The sequence below is a fragment of the Salvelinus sp. IW2-2015 genome, unplaced genomic scaffold (assembly GCF_002910315.2).
Source record: "Salvelinus sp. IW2-2015 unplaced genomic scaffold, ASM291031v2 Un_scaffold2258, whole genome shotgun sequence".
In the NCBI taxonomy this organism is placed as follows: domain Eukaryota; kingdom Metazoa; phylum Chordata; class Actinopteri; order Salmoniformes; family Salmonidae; genus Salvelinus; species Salvelinus sp. IW2-2015.
Genome location: NW_019943587.1, coordinates 63195 through 84357, shown reverse-complemented (window position 1 = coordinate 84357; position 21163 = coordinate 63195). Strand labels below are relative to the sequence as shown.

At 47.4% G+C, this 21163-nt stretch overlaps 1 protein-coding gene across 1 annotated transcript in view; it reads right to left on the bottom strand.

The window, feature by feature from the left end:
• The window catches only part of LOC112073426 (oxidation resistance protein 1), a 27518-nt gene extending 11087 nt beyond the window's left edge, over positions 1–16431 (bottom strand). Inside the window, exons 1-3 of the mRNA XM_070440136.1 lie at positions 16387–16431; positions 15442–15817; positions 12582–12667 (exon numbers count right to left, since the gene is read on the bottom strand). Coding sequence (XP_070296237.1) covers positions 12582–12667; positions 15442–15817; positions 16387–16431 — 507 coding nt within the window. The remainder of the gene's footprint in view (positions 1–12581; positions 12668–15441; positions 15818–16386) is intronic.
• Between the last annotated feature and the right edge of the window lie 4732 nt (positions 16432–21163).

Below are 21163 nucleotides of genomic sequence, written 5' to 3'. Positions count from 1 at the left end.
GTAGTGTATTCAGAACTGATTGGGGTAGTGTAGTAGTATAGTTAGACTGGATTGGTGTAGTTGTAGTTATTTCAGCTGGTTGATTCCAGATATCAGATGGCTTGGTGGTACGTGAGTAGGGTATAGTTGCGTAAGGCAGTAGTATTTCAGGCGATGGGAGTGCAGTCGCATTCAGTTGATGTGTAGTGAGTGTATATTCAGACTGGCTTGGTGTAGTTCAGTAGTGTATTCAGACATGGCTTGGTGTAGTTGCAGTAGTGTATTCAGTCTGGCTTGGTGTAGTGCAGTAAGTCGTATTCAGACTGGCTTGGTGTGAAGTTCAGTGTATAGACTGATTGGTTTCAGTATCTGACCTATGGTGTAGTCAGTAGTATAGACTGGTTTGAGTGATTGTTCAGACTGGCTTGGTGTAGTTCAGTGTATAGTCTGTGGTTATAGTTTCAGACTGGCTTTGGTGTAGTGAGTCGTGTATAGACCTTGAGTAGTGCTAGATTACTGCTGTTAGTTCAGTAGGTATTCTCTGGCTTGGCGTAGTCAGTGTTAGTGTGTGTAGTGATAGTTAAGTCGATGTGTATGTAACTGGAGATGGTGGATGAGGGCTGTTCATTAAATACACCACTGACTACATACTGAGGTAAGGGATACGCATATGTTATGCATGAGTCAATATGAGCCTGTTTCACCATATGACCTTACTCAGCATGATACGCAACCCCACCAGGACAAACACTGACATTTCACATTTCAATCAATCATCCAGTTTGGTTGACATCTAAGTATATTTGGCCCAGTGGATGACAAACTAGTAAGGGAACCAGACTAGTTACATACTAATAGGCTTGTACAGTACTGTATGTGTGCTATTTCAATGCTCTCTTAGCAGGAAGCAGACTGAGTGTCACAGATTAACAGTCTTGTGTGGGTTGACATTGAGGCAGACTGGCAACTATTCGATCTACTTCCTGGTAGCCAGCGTGTCCTTTAACAAGTGCATAGCCAGATTCTTCTGGTAGCTATATAACTGCAACTACAGAGATAATGTGTCTGAGCTGGTAATAACTCACAAGTCCTGTGGGGTTCTGCCTACCAACTAACAATGACAGGGAATGTCAAGAACTCTAGTTTGTGGGAGAGGGGGCTTGTGGAAGAGGCAGGGGAAGCGAACAGCGGTGTGGTGTGGTGTGTGTTGTGTTGTTGTGGTGTGGTGTGTGGTGTGTGATAAAAGCGAGGCTGCTGACAGTGCTCTGAGTTGTATAATGGTGATCATAGTGGGCGTGTCAAAGTCATGGCGTCATGGGTCAGTGGTGACTTCATAAGGAGGCAAGAGGAAGGAAATCAATTCATACAAACACATGGAGGAATGTCATCTGTCTGCTCTTCTAAATCTTTAAGATAAAACAATTTCCCAGACAGGAGGACAGTCTTGGCCTAGACGGAAAGACGAAAAGACACGCACCACATGCCACGCACCAACGCGCACATCGATTACACCCACGGCAGCCACACACACACTAGTCAATAAGCATGGCAAGCAGGTATTAACGTGTGCGTCACACAAACTCAACAGACCATTGGAAATGAATAAAGCAGGAATATTGTGTCTGTGACAGTCACATATACACGCAACAGAATCATTTTCAAATGCTACAACAAGAAGACAGAAGAATACAGAAGAAGCAGAGCACACGAAGCCAAATACGATAAAACAAAGTTCTCAGGCCTTTCAGAGCAAACGCACAACGGCCCATGTTGCAGACGCGAATAAATGTAACAATACTATTTATATGTATCACCACCCTCAGTGTGAACTGCATCTGCCTAGCCAGCGCTAAAATAGTACTTGGTTCTATTTGAGAGAACTCCACGCTCTCAAGTCCCATCCTTATTTTGGATTCATGGTCTGTTCTGTCGGTTATTGACGGTCTTTGCGTTGTCATCTACTCTAATTCGGCTGGGGGCACAGAATAGTCTCTTCCTAGTCCATTGTGGATTGATACAGTTTATTCAATAGCATAGGCTAAAGTAATGAGTAATAGCAACAGTAAAGAAAAAACATCCAGTGTTTGATCAATATGTTTGGAGTGTTGACAGTCAACATTGTTGTAACTGACTTCAACAAGTATWGGCCTTTACGCATCGCACTTCTCCTCAAATAAAAAATACTAGGCTCCCGTAATTTGAATATGTTTGGAGGAGCGCKTCTTTGGTAACCAGACAAGAGGTGCTCTTTGGAAATGGGGATGGATACAAGCCGAATGGAGTAGAGTAGCCTATGCACTGCAGATAGGCCTATGTGAATAATGCAAAAGCATGAGAGCAAAAGGAGACCATTTAGAAACCTTTAATGGATAGGCTACTTGGCCTATGCATGGCCAGGATAAGAAAGATAAGGTTGGGTAAGGGTAGCCTATAAGGGCTTGTTCTTTAATCAAACAAAATGTTTAAAAAAAGCTAATGTTACATGAACATAACTTGAATGTTTCTAAATACGAGTGTCACCGGATCATCTCATCTCTTGTTCCATGATAGGCATATAGCCTACTGTTATGAATAATGACTAAATGATGTATACATTTAACGTAGAACTATAACTAACTGAATTCTACCCTGTTTTTCTATATTGATAAATAATGTTAGTTCATAAGAAAGAGGTTATGTAGCATGTACCTGGGAAGAGAGGAATGTATGTGTGTGCCTAAAGACAACTAAGTGGATCATTAAACTATAACTCTGGGGAGATAAGATAGGACAGGGAGAGCCCCTCCAGATTTCCCGTATCTGGGGGGGACTGGAACTGTCAGCTGAGTGGTAATAAACTGTGGTGAGACCCCAGGAGAAAAAGAGAGAATCCAAATATTAGTATGTATGTGCATAGGTTAAGAGAATATTATAAAAGGAACGTTTTTGTATATGCACAGCAGAGCTCTCGTAAATAAACATTCTGACTATTGTAGACTAGACTCTGTCTGTTTCATTTTAATAAGAACCTTACAAATTCTTATTAACAGACAGAGTAGTTTAATTGAAGTTCAGTTTATGAACATTGAGAACAAAATTATCGTAACACTTACATGGAGTTCTTTTTAGGCATATAGCCTACATGTAGTTTTTTTTTAGGCATATAGCCTACATGTCGTTTTTTTTAGGTATATAGCCTACATGTAGTTTTTTTTAGGTATATAGCCTACATGTAGTTTTTTTTAGGCATATAGCCTACATGTAGTTTTTTTTTAGGCATATAGCCTACATGTAGTTTTTTTTAGGGATATATAGCCTACATGTCGTTTTTTTAGGCATATAGCCTAGATGTAGTTTTTTTTTAGGCATATAGCCTACATGTAGTTTTTTTTTGGGCTTTTAGCCTACATGTATTTTTTTTTTGGGGATTAAGGTTAAATGTTGTTTTTTTAGGCATATAGCCTACATGTAGTTTTTTTTTAGGCATATAGCCTACATGTAGTTTTTTTTTAGGCATATAGCCTACATGTAGTTTTTTTAGGCATATAGCCTACATGTAGTTTTTTTTTAGGCATATAGCCTACATGTAGGGTTTTTTAGGCATGTAGCCTACATGTAGTTTTTTTTAAGGCATGTAGCCTACATGTAGGGTTTTTTAGGCATGTAGCCTACATGGAGTTTTTTTTAGGCATATAGCCTACATGGAGTTTTTTTTTAGGCATAGCCGACATGGAGGGTATTTTAGGCATATAGCCTACATGGAGTTTTTTTTAGGCATATAGCCTACATGGAGGGTATTTTAAGCACATCCTAAATAATTAGAGGAGCAGGATTTTTTATTTTTTACAATAGCCTACATAGATAAAAAAGTGGATGTTCCCAAACTAGATGTATTTCAAAGCGGTGTCACGAGCCAAACCCTTTATGATAGTCTTGGCTACTTGGAGAATGCATTGGACAGGACAAAAAAAACTACCTTCCTTGAGAGGAGGGCAGACTATGCTTGGTTTTTAATCAAATGAAACTAAATGGGTTTACGGGCACAAAAAGCACATCTGCAACGGTGATCCTCAACACGGGGGCCACCCCGGGGTTGCGGCTTAGTTCCCTTCTGTACTCCCTGATCCCCCACGAATGCGTGGCCAAGCACGACTCCAACACCATCAAGTTTGCTGCCGACACAACGGTGGTAGGCCTGATCACCGACAACGATGAGACAGCCTATAGGGAGGAGGTCAGAGACCTGGCAGTGTGGTGCCAGGACAACAACCTCTCCCTCAATGTGAGCAAGACAAAGGAGCTGATCGTGGACTACAGGAAAAGGAGGTTCGAACACGCCCCCATTCACATCGACAGGGCTGTAGTGGAGCACGTCTAGAGTTTAAAGTTCCTTGGTGTCCACATCACCAACAAACTAAWATGGTCCAAACACACCAGGAAAGTTATGAAGAGGGCACAACAATGGCTTTTCCCCCTCAGGAGACTGAAAAGATTTGGTATGGGTCCCCAGTGTTACATCTGCTCCTGCCACTCCCTCTACTGCTCATCCTGTGTCTCCTTGGCCTYCTGCCACTCCCCCAGTACTTTCTCCCTCTCTCTGTGTGTGTGTGATTGTGTGGGCGGAGACAGGTGTGCTGAAGTAGTCAAAGCAGATCCCCACCAGCTGCAACCTGTTCCATAATCAAGAGCTCTACAAATACTCAGCCCTGCCACTTCCATGCTGCCAGATCGTAATCTCTGCTCAGTCAGTCTACGTTTCTAGCCGTTTGTTCCTGTTTAGATCCTGTTGTGCCTGTTTTCCCTTGTGTGACACTGTTTTCCTCTCTGCTACAGTTCTGGCCGCTCTGACTCTGGTCCCTATCTCCAGTCCCACTTCTTATCAGTCCTGCTACTGTCCTGGATTCCCCACTCTACTGCTCCCTTGGATTCCCCTCCGGACATGCTTACCCTGTCCCAAAACCTCTCGCTACAGCCTCAGCCTCCGCACCTGGTTTCCTGCAACCCGCCGAGCTTRCCCTGGCCTGCACTCCATCTTCCCTCTGTGTTTCAATAAATACCTTGGTTACTTCATCCCAGTCTCCTCGTCTGAGTCTGCTCTTGGGTTCACCTGTTCCGCTCCGCGTAACACCCAGATCCTCAAAGTTCTACAGCTGCACCATCGAGAGCATCCTGACCGGTTGCATCACTACCTGGTATGGCAACTGCTTGGCGTCCGACCGTAAGGCGCTACAGAGGGTAGTGCGTACAGCCCAGTACATCACTGGGGCCAAGCTTCCTGCCATACAGGACCTATATACTAGGTGGTGTCAGAGGAAGGTACCATCACGTTGATGCTTGCTAGGTCAGAATCCAAAACAAGGTGAAATGTGAGTCACAAAACAAGAAAACGAGTCAGTGTGCGTAATCAAACAGGAAAGAATATAGATTATACGTTCTGCAAATGGTTTAATCATCCAGAATGTAATATCAGAAGGACTATCGCTCCAGAGGCTTACAATGCAGCCTGTCTGATGAAGCCTGGATATGTYCATATGTGATGACAGTTGCCATAGCGACTTTGTCTTTACCACCCTAATGGCATGCATTGTGTGTGCCACTGCTGTGCCATTGTTCATCATTCAGATGCCTAATTTTACAGCCATTACAACTGACAGCTAGGACAGACATTCTCCCAGTCAGAGGCAGAGGACACAGAACAGCAGAGGAGACTGTGAATCCAATTCAAGCCAGGTGTGTTGATTTTTAATCTGAGGGTATCCTTCTATTGACACACTTGTTGAATTATGCAAGAGAACGTGACAACAACAGTAATTCATGAGGCAGTCTAGACAGCGCAGTTGAGTGCAGGTAGGGTCGACAGAGCAGGTGAGTGCAGGTAGGGTAGACAGAGCAGGTGAGTGCAGGTAGGGCTAGACAGAAAGCAGCTGTGCAGTGAACGCTTTCAGCGGTACGACAGAGGCAGTGCTCTGAGGGTAGTGTAGGTTCGACAGAGCAAGGCGTTCGCTGTGCACCTGGCTCTCTCTAGGGTAGACAGAGCAGCGTGTCAGATAACAGATAGCGGCTCGACCAGAGCACGCGAGCCACGCAGGGTAGGGTAGGACAGAGCAGTGAGTGCAATGTAGGGTAGACCTAGCACGCAGGTCAGAAGTGCCAGGTTTAGGGTAGCAGTCACGCGTGAGGCAGTGCTACTAGGGGGTAGACAGAGGGTGAGTGCAGTGGTTAGGTGGTATAACCAGTGATAGCAGGTGAGTGCAGGTAGGGTAAACAGAGGAGTATGGTGGCTCAAGAGTGCTATTGGAAGAGCAATAAGGGAAGTAAGACAGGGCAGGTGAGATAACAGGGGAAAATCAGAAGGTAGATCAGAGCAGGTGATGTGCAGGTCACCAGGGGTGCGAAAGAGCCGGTGAGTACAAGAAGACTAGAGCAATTAGACAGAGCAGAAGTGACAGATAGACCAGCTAAGGGTCGACAGAGCCGTGTGGAGTGCACGGTTGTTTCGTTTTGCTGTAGTGTGTGAATTCAGGCATGGCTGGTGCCTATGGTGGGCGACAGAGCAGGTGAGGTAAGGTAGGGTAGATAGACAGAGCAGTGTGAGTACAGGTAGGTTCGACAGAGCAGGTTATGAGACAGGTAGGGCTGACAGAGGCATCTCATGCGTAGAGGAAAGAGGTTAGAAGAGCACGACGTGAAGATAAACAGCGCTAGGATAGAGCCGCAAGCAAGAGATTTGAAGTATTAGGTTCTGAGTGCGGCCTAGACAGAGCTATGGAGTGAGGTACAGGTTGGGATAAGACAGCGAGGGCAGGTAGAGTATCAGGTAGTGGTTACAGTAGCAGGTGAGGTACAGTAGTGCTAGACAGACGGTCAGGGTGGATGGTACAGGTAGGGTGGACAGAGCAGGTGACGGTGAGGTTGGTTCGACAGGAGAGGGTGAGTAAGGAATAGGTAGAAGAGCAGGTGTGGAGACAGTGCGGTCGACGAGCAGCCGTAGTACAGGTAGGGCTGCAGACGCGAGGTGGTACCAAGGTAGGGTAGCAGAGCAGAGGTGAAGTGCAGGTTCTAGAGGTCGACAGGAGCAGGCGTTGAGTGACAGGGTGCCGTAGACCAGGAGCAGGTTGGACAGCTACAGGTTCTAGGGTAGACAGCCGCAGATTAGGATAGTGCAGGTGATGAGGGTAGCGAACAGAGCCAGTGATACAGGTAGTGGTACAGAGCAGGTGAGGTACAGGTAGGGTAGACAGAGCAGGTGGAGTACAGGTTAGGGTAGACCAGAGCAGGTGAGTACAGGAGGCTAGCGCACGAAGAGTCACGGGTAGTACAGAGCACGTTAGGCGTCCTGTCCAGAGTAGTAAGGGTACAGAGCAGGTGAGGTGCGGTAGCGAGTTACGACAGAGCAGGTGACGAGAGTAGGTCAGCTCTGAGCTGCGGTAGGGAGAGCAGTGGCAGGTGGGCTGGACAGTAGCAGGTTAGGTTAAGACAGAGCAGGCGTGAGAAGCATGGATAGGGCTAAGAGCAGAGGCAGGGTGAGAGCACGGGTGGGTGACAGAGCAGCGTAGGGTAGATAGGAGCAGTGAGTCTGTGGATTAGGGTAGACATAGTAGTCAGGTTCGTGCCAGTGGGTAGACAGTTGCGAGCGTAGGGTCAGACAGGGAAGGTAGGGTTAGCCATGAAGCAGGCTACGGGTGGACAGAGCAAAGATGTAGGAGTGGACAGAGCAGGTAAGGATGACAGAGGCAGGTTAGGAGTAGAATAAGGGTAGAACAGAGGCAGGTCGGGGTAGACAGGGAAGGTAGGGTAGACAGGGCAGGACTAGGGGGGTAAGACAGAGCAGGGTAGGGTCGAGCAGGGAGCGTAGGGTTAGATAGAGCAGGTAGTGATAAGACAGAGGCAGGTAGGTACGACACAGGTTAAGGTAGAAAGGCAGGTGTTTGGTGGTTGCAGCCCTGTTTCCCCTCCTTTATGTTAATTTATGAGATATATGCAAATACGCAGTGTAGTATTCTGCAAATTAGGCACCTATCATTATCTTTATTTCAACAAATATCATTTTAAAAAAGTACAATAAATTACCTGAATCCACTCAAAATCACGGAACTCCATTATTGTCCGTGCCAGTAAATGTTTTATGTTGCTATAACTCAGTTTAATATCTGATGGGATTTTTCTACAAAAAGTTGGGTGTATCTTCACATCAAAAGTTTTGATGACATTGCTATTAAGACATCTGAACCAGGGGCCGATGCATATGCTGATTCGTATACATCCCTTATAGGAACCATATGGGACACATACATTGGCCTAGAAGAAGCTAACAGAACATGACATTGGCCATGACTACTACATCCATGTGCTATAGTAGGTGAGAGGATAGTGGAGCTGCTGTACAATGCGTTGACGTTTGACTGCTGCTCATCAAGTGTGTTTTATTGTGACAGAGTGGTACAGGTTGGAGGTGACAGTTGCTGTATGGACTTAGACTTCTATCCTTCTCCTCCGGGCTCTCCTATCAGGATCCTCTCTTCACTCTACGCGATCAGCTCTGGCCTCCTCTTCCTTTTCCTCCCCGTCGCACCGGCTATTGACTCACCTTCTCGCTAGCGCTTCACCTGCCCTTCCTCTTAGATCCCTCTCATCTAGCATCTCAGGGGTCTTCTCAGGCTTCTTCTCTTTCTTCTCTCTACACTTCTTCTCCGTTCCATAACCTCCGTCAACCGTACCTTCCCTTCTTCGCGCTCTAGTTGCGCCACGATTTCTCCCCAGGTACATCAACACAAACTTTTCACCCTTCTCCTCTCTCCTTCTCAGCTCACATACATGTTAAACTAGCCAGTGTGCAATAGAGACCTTGGCCTGACTGGTTAGCCCGTGCTGCCATGACACAAACGGTATCGGAACAGTTGGGCCAATGTTCGTCTGCGCTCAACACCAGAACACCACACCAAACCCAAAGCTAAGATGAATAGGAACCTAGCCGATGCAATAGGACGTGGATTAGAGTATCCGCGCAGTTCCCCCTCTGAACACAAATGATGCTCATCCATTTCTAGTATATCAATCTCAACACACACACACCCACAGGACCACACGACCACACACACATACAGACATAATTTGATTCCAATTATCCAATTTAAGAAATGTGGCAAGTTTAGGTTTATGCATTCAATTCGCTAAGTGTTCACGCCTCAAATCAAATTAGTATTTCAACAAAATAATGTTGCATGTCTGTTCCATTCCATTCCCCGTCTGTAGCTTCACATGGAGTCAAACAAACCACAATTTTTAATTGGTCTGAAGGTCAGCTCAATAAGTTGGTGCCCGCATGCAGAATGGAGAAGGGCAACATATTTGAGGCTTTTTGATTCTTCCTTTGCTGTTAAAAACGAGCGATCAAATATTTGATAAGCGAACGAAAGCCCTCCCTTTTCTTTTCTGAGGCACCAGGCAGCGGATTATAAACGTATCTATCCTGGTTGCTGAGAACGATGTGAAACATGTGGTAGCATGTCCGTCCCGAGGCCCAGTGCCAGCCAACACGCACACTGAGCCTGGGAAGATCCAAGTTTAAGGATAAAGCCGCTTCTCCAAATCCACCCCCCCCCTCCCCCCCCCGCCCTCTGGGCGGAAAGTATCTCCATGTCATCTAGGGCATCTCGAACCCTAGAGGACACGGAGCATGCTCTGTGAGTGACGTCCGGACTGTCTACTGCAATGTGCTGGTGATACAGTTGTGTGTGTGTCGAGTACGTCCCCGCAAGCATGACATCACGCACTCTGGTGTGTGGTGGTGTGTGTGTGGACTACCTCACTGTGTGTGTGTGTATGTGTGTGTTGAGTATGTGTTGTGTTGTGTGGTGTTGTGTCCTGCTTGTTGTAGATATGAAAACACACTCAGAATATAACTAAGGTGATGGTCGTGTACAGGTGGTCGCGAGTGTGTGTGTGTGTTGTGTGTTGTGTGTGTGTGTGTGGTGTTTGTAAGTGAGAGGGATGGAAAGTCGACATCCACTTCGGCAGGCCATGACTGGATCCACACAACCTTAAACATCTCTTAAGGGCTGGCGTAGTTGCCAGACATGTCATGCATGCGAAAAGTTCACGCAAACAGTAGGCAAGTAGCATGGTTCCCTCCATCGCACGTTATAGTATTATCTTGAGAATACCTTTCCCATTGGGGTTGAAGCTAAACTATAGAGAGTCAACAAAAGAGAGATTTCATATAGAAGTAACCTAAGAGAGAGATCTACTATCCCTGCGAGACACGAGGATTGCCCTGAAGCAGAACATCATAGAGTTCTGCTAGAATTACGACACTAAGCCCGTTAAGACCGAGAGAGAGAGTAAAAGGCATAAGGGTCTTAATAAGTCGGCCAGTCAGGCTTGGGATACCTTAAGCTTGTGGTGTGACAGTTCGCGCCCTGCTCAATCTACTGCGAAAGATAGTAGATGTAAATTGTATCAACTAGTTGAGCTTATTAGCTGTTGATTAACCATAGCTTGGTATCTTGTAGATCATTATAGTGCGAATCGTGAAGTAATATTCAAATAAATGAAGTTAAGCGCTCTTTTATAACTTCACTTTACCCACGTGATTACCTCGCTCAACCATGTATTCCAGTAATCCACTTGTTGGAGACCCACCTCTCTCTCCAGTTTAACATACGGTAGTAGCATGACAACATAGAAGCCTGTCACTTTACTAAAACAGAATATCCTGTCCCTTCACTCCTGCACAGTTCCCTACAGTGTACACTTTTCACATCGACCGGCCCAGACTACTCAGAAAACCAACGGAGTGCCTTTGGTCCAATTCTCATTCACCTCGTCTGCGCCTGCCTGACAGGAATCCACCCCGCTCGCTCCCCATTCCAAACATCGTTGTGGCAGCATGAGGGGATGGAAACGCGGCTACTCGTGGGAGGTGGGTGGGAGCCAAAAAAGGGTTAGGGGCTGATGTCTGAATGACACCGTATAAAACGTGTCAAGTGCACAGCACACAGATGGTGATAACAGGAAATGCATTTGCTGGTAATCATCACGCAACCCAATATCATCCTATTTCACTCATGTTCTGAGTAGTACATAGTCCTGATTCGGCCAAGCAAGTTTGACCATATATTTTAGCAGAGAGAGGAAATAATGAACCCTATGCGGGAGAAAAATCCTCTCTCTGACTGTTTCGTATAAGACGCCATGTCTCAAAGGAAGAGTGTGCCTAAAATCTATTCATTGTGTTCTTCGTGGTTAAATTGATCTTGATTCATAATGGCTCTAACTCTCCAAGTGTTCTATCCTCAACTCCTCGTCTTTTATCTCCTATTCTATATCTCCTTAGTCTCTTAGCTCTCTTTGCTATCCTGGTTCCCTAACCTATCGTTTCCTATCTATTCCTCCTGCTCCTCTTTCCTAGCCCTATCATCTCTCTAGTTGCTATCCCTGCTTCTAGCCTATCCTACTCTTCCTGTTTCTACTTCCTCATCCTCTCCTGTCTGCTCTCATGCTCCCTATCGCTCTGCTCCTCGCCTCTCACTCTTGTTCTTAGGCCTCCTTCTTCCTATACTGTTCTCCTCTAGTCCTCTCTCTACATTTCTCGTGTGCGCCAGTGTGTCTCATCTCTCCTGTTGCAGCTCCACAGGTCATTTCCTCCATGCTCTTTCCCTAATTCGTCGCTCAGTCTAGTTCCATATCCTCTTCGTGTGACGAGAATAAGTGAAGAAAGCTGATGTAGACTAAACTCCTCGTTCCTTGACTGTGAAGCTCTGGAATTATTTGTATGGTCCATTGTTCTAAGAATCTAGCTACATCCTACTGTTCAGAGCAGCATCTCATGAGAGACTATATCTCTCCATTTTTCTCTGTACTTTCCATCCGTGGTCTAGTTTTATGAGGGGGTCTGTCTGCGCTATCCTCTCTGTCTGTTCTACTCTCTATCCCTAATCACACACAACAGAGATGGCAAATGAATAGCAATGACAACACCAGGTGGAAGGTCATTCGTAAACAGTGGTGGAATGCTCGCTGCTAAGCACCACACAGAATGAACTGAATTCCATAAAAACGACACATTCTGACTGAGTATCTCGCTCTCTCGGTTCTCCTCTGGCCAAAAACGTACATACGTACACAGCTACAATCCTCTCTCTTCCTTTACACCCAAATGCAGAATGGAGCAGGATTGATACACATGTTTAATCTATTAGAACAGATTTTCATCACACGGTAGAGAGGCAATAGCTCTGGCTGGTCATACACAGTCCCCCTTTATGTAAACAGACATTGAACGATGCACATGTGCAACTGTAAAATACTAAATACTAAACGCCTCGTTCTCTCCCTCCACACACACACGCGCGCGCACACACCGCACGCACGCACGCACGCACGCACACACACACACACACACACACACACACACACACACACACACACACACACACTCCTAACGATGTGAGCCAGCATGGCCAGGTTCCTTTTCATAACACAACATAATAACACACCACCACAACAGCAGCTATTACTCAGACTAGGGCAACAGCCAGTAGACACACAGGGCAGCACAGCAGCAGCAGCAGGAGCAGTAAAAAGCATTAAAACACCCAGACAGAGCCTCTCTGTTTACTTACAGCATACTCAATGGTTCCTTTGGGTCTCTGGAACGACATGCGTCTGCTGCCATCCTTCTTCTCTTGAGTCTTCTTCTGGCTGGTATCTGAAAGCAAGCGAGGCAAGGTACGCATTACGTTCATGTTCCTCTCTCTCCCCAGCTTGCCTTGTCACAAGCCGCCGTTTCCCAGCCACACGGGTAGACAGCTCATTCGTCAACAGTGAGCGTGCGAGCCAGTCAGCCTACGATGTGAGCGGAGTGGAACCTCTTTCTCTCTCCCTCTCCTAGCAAGCTCTCGCTGCTCTAGCTCTCTCTCCTACTCTCTTTTGTTCCCTCTCTCTCTCTCTCTGTAGCCCTCCACCACGCAGCACAATGACATGCGTTGATTCCAGTTCACCTTGCCTTCTGCTGCTGCCTCTTCTCTCACAGCAGACACACAGCACCTTGACATCCATGAGGAACTGAGGAGAGGAGATGAGGAGGGGATGGAGCTGGGAGGTTTGGGAGGGAGATAGGAGAGAGAGGGGGCRGAAGGCAGGAGGCAGGATCTGTGAACTTGGACAAGGGATGGAGCTGGGGCTGGGGGAGACAGGAGAGGGTCGTGACTCGGGTATTGTATGGGGTATAGGACTGGGGCTAGAGGGTATAGGGCTGGATCTGAGATCACAGGGATGGGGCTGGAAGAGAGCAGGGGCCGAGCGCTGGGGGTGGAAGGCTTACGGTACAGTACAGAGCACATCCTCTCTCTCAGTCGGCTAGGTTCACCCCGTTATGTTCAGTATGCAGCCTACGCAGCAGATCAGATCAGAAGCCTAACACGTCCTTTACTTCGTCTGTCTGTGTCACCGAGCAGCTCGGCTGCTCGGCTGAAAACATGAGTCCTTCGCCATGCAGCCATTCTATTTCTGGGGCTCAGGACTCACTGCACTGAAGAGGGAGAATTCCTTAGCATATGACAACTGTAATACAGAAGTACAATACTGAGGTATTCCACTCTGTATTCACCATGATAGGCAATGTAGTAGGTTTAATGTTTGTAGTCTGTCAAACGCACCATAAAGCCTGCGATAGCTTCGGCGATCAGACGATGAACAGACGTGCATTGAAGCATTCGGTATGGTGTCCTGCTGTRTGGTTTGGTTTATTTGACACCCCACTAATACAATTGTATAACAGCAGTGTATCTGACATGAAGCTCTGTTACATATTGTTTCAGGTCATAGACATAACACTAATGTGATACCGAAACACTGACGTGGTATGAGGGCTAAGCCAAGACCAAGAATAAATACCACCTGATTCTAAAACCAATATGAGAAAGAAAGAGAGCAGGGAGAGAGAGAGAGAGGGAGGGGGGAGGAAGAAGAGAGAGCTACAGAGAGAGAGCTACAGAGAGAGAGCTGCAGAGAGAGAGCTACAGAGAGAGAGCTACAGAGAGAGAGAGCTACAGAGAGAGAGCTGCAGAGAGAGAGCTGCAGCGAGAGCAGAAAGAGATACGATAGAGAGAGAGCAGGAAGAGATACATTAGTGAGAGAGACAGAGAGAGAGGTAGGGAGAGACTCAGAGCTACATTCACAGCAGCAGGGTGTTGCATAGTGAGGGAGAGAACGGTCTAAATTTGAACCTCAACATGGAGTGTGATGATGTGCCATCAGAAACATGGCTATTTCTTCACACCGGGAGCAGAGCAGAACCACAACGTTAAACAACAAAGATCATCAGATCTCAGTGGTTCTACACCACAGGAACACATGATAACCCCTCTTACCCCTTTACAGAGAACCTGTTCACTTCTAATAAACAGCCTGCCAGATAAACTCTGCTCTTTTCTGCTAGGGCAAGAAGAACATCCTGTACACAATGTTATCCAGTAACAAAAATTGACATTTACAATGAATTCATCAAAATTAGATCTATAGGAGACAATTGATTAAACACTGCCATCACAAATGAAGTTACTCAGTTAATCAAATGTTCTGTTTGTGTGACACATTGTTGCACACTAAACAACAGCATTGAATGTGTATTTGTTTTAATAGTGTAGTGCATACTGGGAATACAAGCGTTGTATTTTAGAGTATGGTGCAAGATGGCAACTAAGCGAGATGAAAGTCACAAATAATGGGAGCAACTGTGCCTGGGGCCACAGCAAGTCTCATAAATTGATTATCTCTGCAAAAACAGTGGGTTGTGTAACGCCAGATTTCACAGATGTGGGTCAAGGTCATGTTATCTCATTTAATTTGCATCTTTCTCTATCCAAAAGAAACCGAACTAAAGCAACAGTCTTATCACCACAGCTGATATACTGTTGCTCTTCATTTCATTAATGGGACTTGCGACAGCAAATATCCCACTTTAAATCTTTGTCATACTTCTGGCTTATTATTAATCTTGTTTTACACCGTTTCAGCCGTCCAAACTTTAAAACTGGTATTGTAGTAGGAGAGTTCATATACTGAGGTATTGTAGTAGGAGAGTTCATATACTGAGGTATTGTAGTAGGAGAGTGTATACAAGTATAGTAGTGTGAGTGGAGTTATTTATGATGAAATGTGTGATCTAACTGCCCCACAAATCAAATCACATTTTATTGGTCACATACACATATTTAGCAGATGTTATTGCAGGTGTAGTGAAATGCTTGTGTTCCTAGCTCCAACAGTGTGGTAGTATCTAACAATTCACAAAGTGACTAGTTCCATTATTAAAGTGACCAGTGGTTCCATGTCTATGTACATGGGGCAGCAGCCTCTACGGTGCAGGGTTGAGGAACCAGGTGGTAGCCGGCTAGTGATGGCTATTTAACAGACTGATGGCCTTGAGATAGAAGCTGMTTTTCAGTCTCTCGGTCCCAGCTTTGATGCGCCTGTACTGACCTCTCCTTCTTGATGATAGCGGGGTGAACAGGCAGTTGCTTGGGTGGTTGATGTCCTTGATAATCTTTTCYGCCTTCCTGGGACATTGGGTGCTGTAGGTGTCATGGAGGGCAGGCAGTGTGTCCCCGGTGATGTGTTGTGCATACCGCACCACCCTCTGGAGAGCCCTGCGGTTGCGGGCGGTGCAGTTGCCGTACCAGGCGGTGAAACAGCCCAAAAGGATGCTCTCAATTGTGCATCTGTAAAAGTTTGTTAGGGTTTTAGGGGCCAAGCCAAATTTCTTCTTCACCACACTGTGGATGGTCCATTTCAGATTCTCAGTGATGTGTACGCCATGGAACTTGAAGCTTTCCACCTTCTCCAAATGTGATCCSGTCTATGTGGATGMGGGCGTGCTCCKTCTGCTGTCTCCTGAAGTCCACGATCAGCTCCTTGATTTTGTTGACGTTGAGYGAGAGGTTATTGTCCTGGCACCACTCCAACAGGGTCCTCACCTCCTCCCTAGTGGCTGTCTCATCATTGTTGGTAATCAGGCCTTCTACTGTTGTATCCAAAGTAATAAGGTTGACCGTGTCGTCAATCAAAGTAATCAGACCAATTATTTTACAAAATGTTACTTTGACTATATTTTACTGCTTTGCTTAAGTTAAACAATTTAAACCTCTCCCACTACTACAAAAACACTATTAAGTCCCATCATTTTTCTTCATGGAAAATTACAATCTAGTTCAACAACATTATCTTTGGCATTTGAAATAAAAACACAACACTGGTGCGGAACAGTGTGAGTCCGGTCTTGTGACTGACTGAAGGCTGTATATTTAGAAAACAAAGATGTAACTCATGCCAAGAGGTAGTCCAATAGGCACAACGAGGACCGCAGCAGCAGAGAATGCCTGCATGATGGTGTCTGTGACTGGTTTCTATCACTAGCTTGAAGGATACCTCGGGGAAGTTACTTCCCTGTGAGATAGCCAGGCAGGCATGCATGGCGCCACCGTGAGTTCAAATCATCAGAAATGCGTTAGGCAGGGTAAACAGGGTAGGCAGGGTAAGCAGGGTATGCAGGGTAGGCAGGATAAGCAGGGGTAGGAAGGGTAGGCCGGGTAGGCCAGGGTAAGCAGGGTAGGACGGGTAAACAGGGTAGGTAGGGTAAACAGCGTAGGCAGGAGTCAGGGTAGGAAGTGTAGGCAGGGTAAGCAGGGTGGAAGGGTAGGCATGGTAAGCAGGGTAGGCAGGGTAAGCCAGGGTAGGCAGGGTCAACAGAGTAAGGCAGGGTAAACCAGGGTAGGCAGGGTAGGCAGGGTAAGCAGGGTAAACAGGGTAGTCAGGGTAAGCAGGGTAAAGCAGGGTAGCAGGTAGCAGGGTAGCAGGGTAGGCAGGAGGCTAACCAGGGTAAGGCAAGGGTAAGCAGGGTAAACAGGGTAGGCGGGGTAGGCAGGGTAAACAGTAGGAGGTAAGCAAGGGTAGAAGGGTAAACAGGGTAGGTAGGGTAAACAGGTAGGCAGGTAGGCAAGGTAGCAGGAGGAGTAAGCAGGGTAGGCAGGGTAGCGCAGGGTAAGCAGGGTAAGCAGGGTAGGCAGGGTAACAGGGTAGGAACAGGGTGTAAGCAGGGTAAACAGGGTAGGCCGGGGTACGGCAGGGTAAACAGGGTAGCTAGACAGGGTAGCAGGGTAAGGAAGGGTAAGACAAGGTAAGGTAGGCGTAAACGGGTAGGCAGGGTAGTCAGGGTAGGCAAGTGGGTAGGCAGGGTAAGCAGGGTAGGAAGGGTAGGAGGGTAACAGGGTAGGGCCAGGGTAAGGCAGGGTAAGACAGGGTACAGGTAGGGAGGTACACACGGTCAGGGTAAGCAGGGGTAGGCAGGGTAAGCAGGGTAAACAGGGTAGTTAGGGTAAGCAGGGTAAGCAGGGTAAGCAGGGTACAGGGTACAGGGTAGCGCAGGGTAAGCAGGGTAAACAGGGTAGGCGGGGTAGGCAGGGTAAACAGGGTAGGCAGGGTAAGCAGGGTAGGTCGGGTAAACAGGGTAGCAGGGTAAACAGGGTAGGCAGGGAAAACAGGGTAGGCAGGGTAACACAGGGTAGGCAGGGTAAGCAGGGTACACAGGGTAGGCAGGGTAAACAGGGTAGGCAGGGTAAGCAGGGTAAGCAGGGAAAGCAGTGGAGGCTGGAGATGTGAACAGCTCTTCTCTCATTGACTCTGTGATTAAGTGTTGTACAGCCTGCAAGTCAATACCACACACACAGAGGAATAGCAATGAAAAACAACTTGTGACCAACCGTCCCTGTCCTTAATAATGTTGCTAGGCAGTAGATGGAATGAGACAGTGTTGCAGTGCAAATGGCTTGTATCTGGACTGACTCCAAAGGGAAGTCCAAAGAAAGAAATCACACCCCCCTCCCTGTGCATTAACAAATGCTTTGTAGGGGAAACGTGCAGGGGGAGAATTGTTTTGTAATGTCGCGTTCATTTCCCTGCTAGCCTACATAATACACAGCCAGGTAATTTCCTCCTCCAGCACCCTGGTTTACGAGGTGGATGTATACGTTATTTATAGCATCCCCTCACTCACTCTGTTAACAGCAGAGGAGCAAGAGCTCTGTTGGCAGTAATGAAACGGTACTCTACTCTACCTACTTTATAATGTAGCTGGTCTGTCTGGCATGGGGTTGTGAGGGTAGAGGTAGAGGGGGGGTGGAGAGGAGAGTTGAGGGGTGGGGAGGAGAGTGTGCGGGGTGAGGGGGTGGCGAGAAGTAAGGTAAGGGGGTGGAGAGTAGACGGTGAAGGGGGTGGAGAGAAGAGGTGAGGCGGTAGATGAGTAAGAGGTGAAGGCGGCTGAGAGGAGAGGGGGTGGAGAGGAAGAGGTGAGGGGTGGAGAGGAGAGGAGAGGGGGTGGGGGGAGAGTTGCGGGGTGAGGGGGGGAGAGTAGAGGTGAGGGGGTGAGAGTAGAGGTGAGGGGCGTGGAGACGAAGAGGTGAGGGGTAGAGAGTAGAGGTGAGGCGGTGGAGAGGAGAGGGGGTGGAGAGGATTTGAGAGGTGAAGGCGGTGGAGAGAGAAGGTGAGGGGGTGGAGAGGGAGGAGAGGTGAGGGGAGGGAGTGGGATGGGAGGTGAGGGAGTGGAGAGGTGAGGGGGTGGAGAGGAAGACGGAGAGGTGAGCGGAGTGGAGTGGAGAGGTGAGGGAGTGGAGACGAGGGGTGAGTGGGGCATAGGAAGGAGGGGTGGGCAGGAAGCAGGAGAGGGGGTGGGACGATGAGTAAGGCTGAAGGGGGTGCAGAGGGAGTGGAGAGGAGGGGAGGGAGGGTGAGGGAGGGAGAGACGGGGAGGGAGTGGAGAGGAGAGGTGAGGGAGTGGGAGATGTGAGGAGTGGAGAGCGAGGGGTGAGGGGGTAGAATAGGAGGGGTGAGGAGGGCTGAAGTGTGAGGGGGTGGTAGAGGAGTAGTGAGGCGGAGGTAGATAGGCAGGGCTGGAGAGGTGAAGTGGGGGAGGGTGGGGTAGACTGAGGTGGAGGCGAAGTGGTGGAGAGGATCGTGGAGAGAGGAGAGGTGCAAGGGAGTGGAGAGGTGAAGTGAGGGGGTGGGAGGTGAGGGGTAGATGGAGGGGTGGCAGAGGTTGAAGTGAGGGGGTGGAGAGGAAGCAGGGGGTCAGTCAAGGAGGGTGGAGAGGTGAATGAGCGGGGTGGAGGGGTATAGAGGGGGGAGGAGTTGGAGGGGGTAGAAAAGGGCCGTGAGGGGGTGGGAGGTGAGTGAGGGTGGAGAGCAGAGGGGGTAGATAGGCAGGGGTGAGAGTGAAGTGAGGGGGTGGAGAGGAGAGGGTAGGAGGGTGAGAGTAGTGGAGGGGTAGAGAGAGGGTGTGGAGGGGAGGTGAAGCTGAGGGGTGGAGAGGAGGGAGATTGAGGGTGAGAGGGAGAGGAGGTGAGAGGAGGAGGAGGCAGAGATGTGAGAGGGTGAGAGGAGAGGATGAGGGGTCGGAAGGAGAGGCGAGGTGAGCGGAGGGGTGGAGGGGAGAGGGAGGGTCCTAACTTACAGTATACTGTCATTCATGTTATTTAGCTAGGTAAGTCATGTAGCTGCTCAGGACAGGGTGTTGAGGGGTGGAGGGCACCGAATGGTAACACTAAGTTCTCTTCAGCTCTTATACCTGTGGAGTAACACTGTAATTACACCAGTCACAACGTGTTGATACATAGTACTTTACAATAACAACCTTCTTCTCAGACAGGTTCTGTATGACAGGCCCATAAAAACACACAAGGAGGCAAACATTTCACTTATTCCATATACAGTATATAAAAGGTGAGACATGGCCTTGACTTCCCTGACTCTAATGTGGCGATAACAGCACGGCAGCCTTTGAAATGAATATGCATTGGCTTAGTGAGCTGTCAAACTACACCCAGGAAGCACACAGCAACAGCCCACATCCCTTTGCTAACACCCTCTCTTTCTTTCTCTCTCTCTCTCTCTGTCTCTCTTTCTCTGCCTTATACAGTCAGTCCCCTGCATACAGCACCATCACCACCTCCCAGTACAACCAAACGTTGCTGGAGCAYKACTTTGTGTTGTGTCTGCTGTGTCAGGACAGAGAGGAGAGGGGAGCAGACCAGTCAATGTGTTTTAAGCAGAACTCTCCTTCTCCCCTCTCTTCCTCTCRCTCCCTTCGTCCTGCCTCTGCCCCATCATTAACACTGGCTCCAGGTCAATAAATCAAACCCTGATGCTGTCACAGGCTCAGTGAGTGTCACCCCATCCAGACTGCCTCATTAGCACGCACTCCAGGGCGACTAATCACACCATGATCTCTCCATCAGCTCCTGGGTTATTGCCTTGTGTGCAATGTTCAGTTGGTAAAGTTATTATTTATTTATTTATTGGTTTAACATAAAGGCATGTTTTTCTGTCTCCTGAATACAGTAGCTAGACTATATATACAGTTGAAGTCGTTTTTCAACCACTCCACACATTTCTTGTTAACAAACTATAGTTTTGGCAAGTCGGCTAATGCATCTATTTTGTGCATGACACAAGTAATTTTTCCAACAATTGTTTACAGACAGATTATTTCACGAATAATTCACTGTATCACAATTCCAGTGGGTCAGAAGTTTACATACACTAAGTTGACTGTACCTTTAAACAGCTTGGAAAATTCCAGAAAATGATGTCATGGCTTTAGAAGCTTCTGAAATAGGCTTAATTGACATAAATTTGAAGTCAATTGGAGGTTACCTGTGTGGATGTATTTTCAAAGGCCCCTAACCTTCAAAGTTCCAGTGCCTCTTTGGCTGACATCAAATGGGAAAATCAAAAGAAATCAGCCAAAGACCATCAGAAAAAAAAATTGTAGACCCTCCACAAGTCTGGTTCATCCTTGGGAGCAATTTTCCAAAATTTGCCCCCTTCATCTGTACAAACAATAAGACGCAAAGTATAAAACACCAACGGGCACGCACGCAGACATTCATAACCGCTCAGGAAAGGAGACACCGTCCTCTGTTCTCCAAGAGATTTAACCGTACTTTGGTGCAAAACAGTACAAAATCAATCCCAGAACAAAAGCAAAAGACCTTGTGAAGATGATGGAGAAAACGGGTTAATAAAAGTATCTATATCCACAGTTAAACGAGTCCTAAATCGACATAACCTGAAAGGTCCTGAGGCAAGGAGAAGCCACACTGCTCCAAAACCGCCATAAAAAAAGCCAGACTACGGTTTGCAACAATGGGGA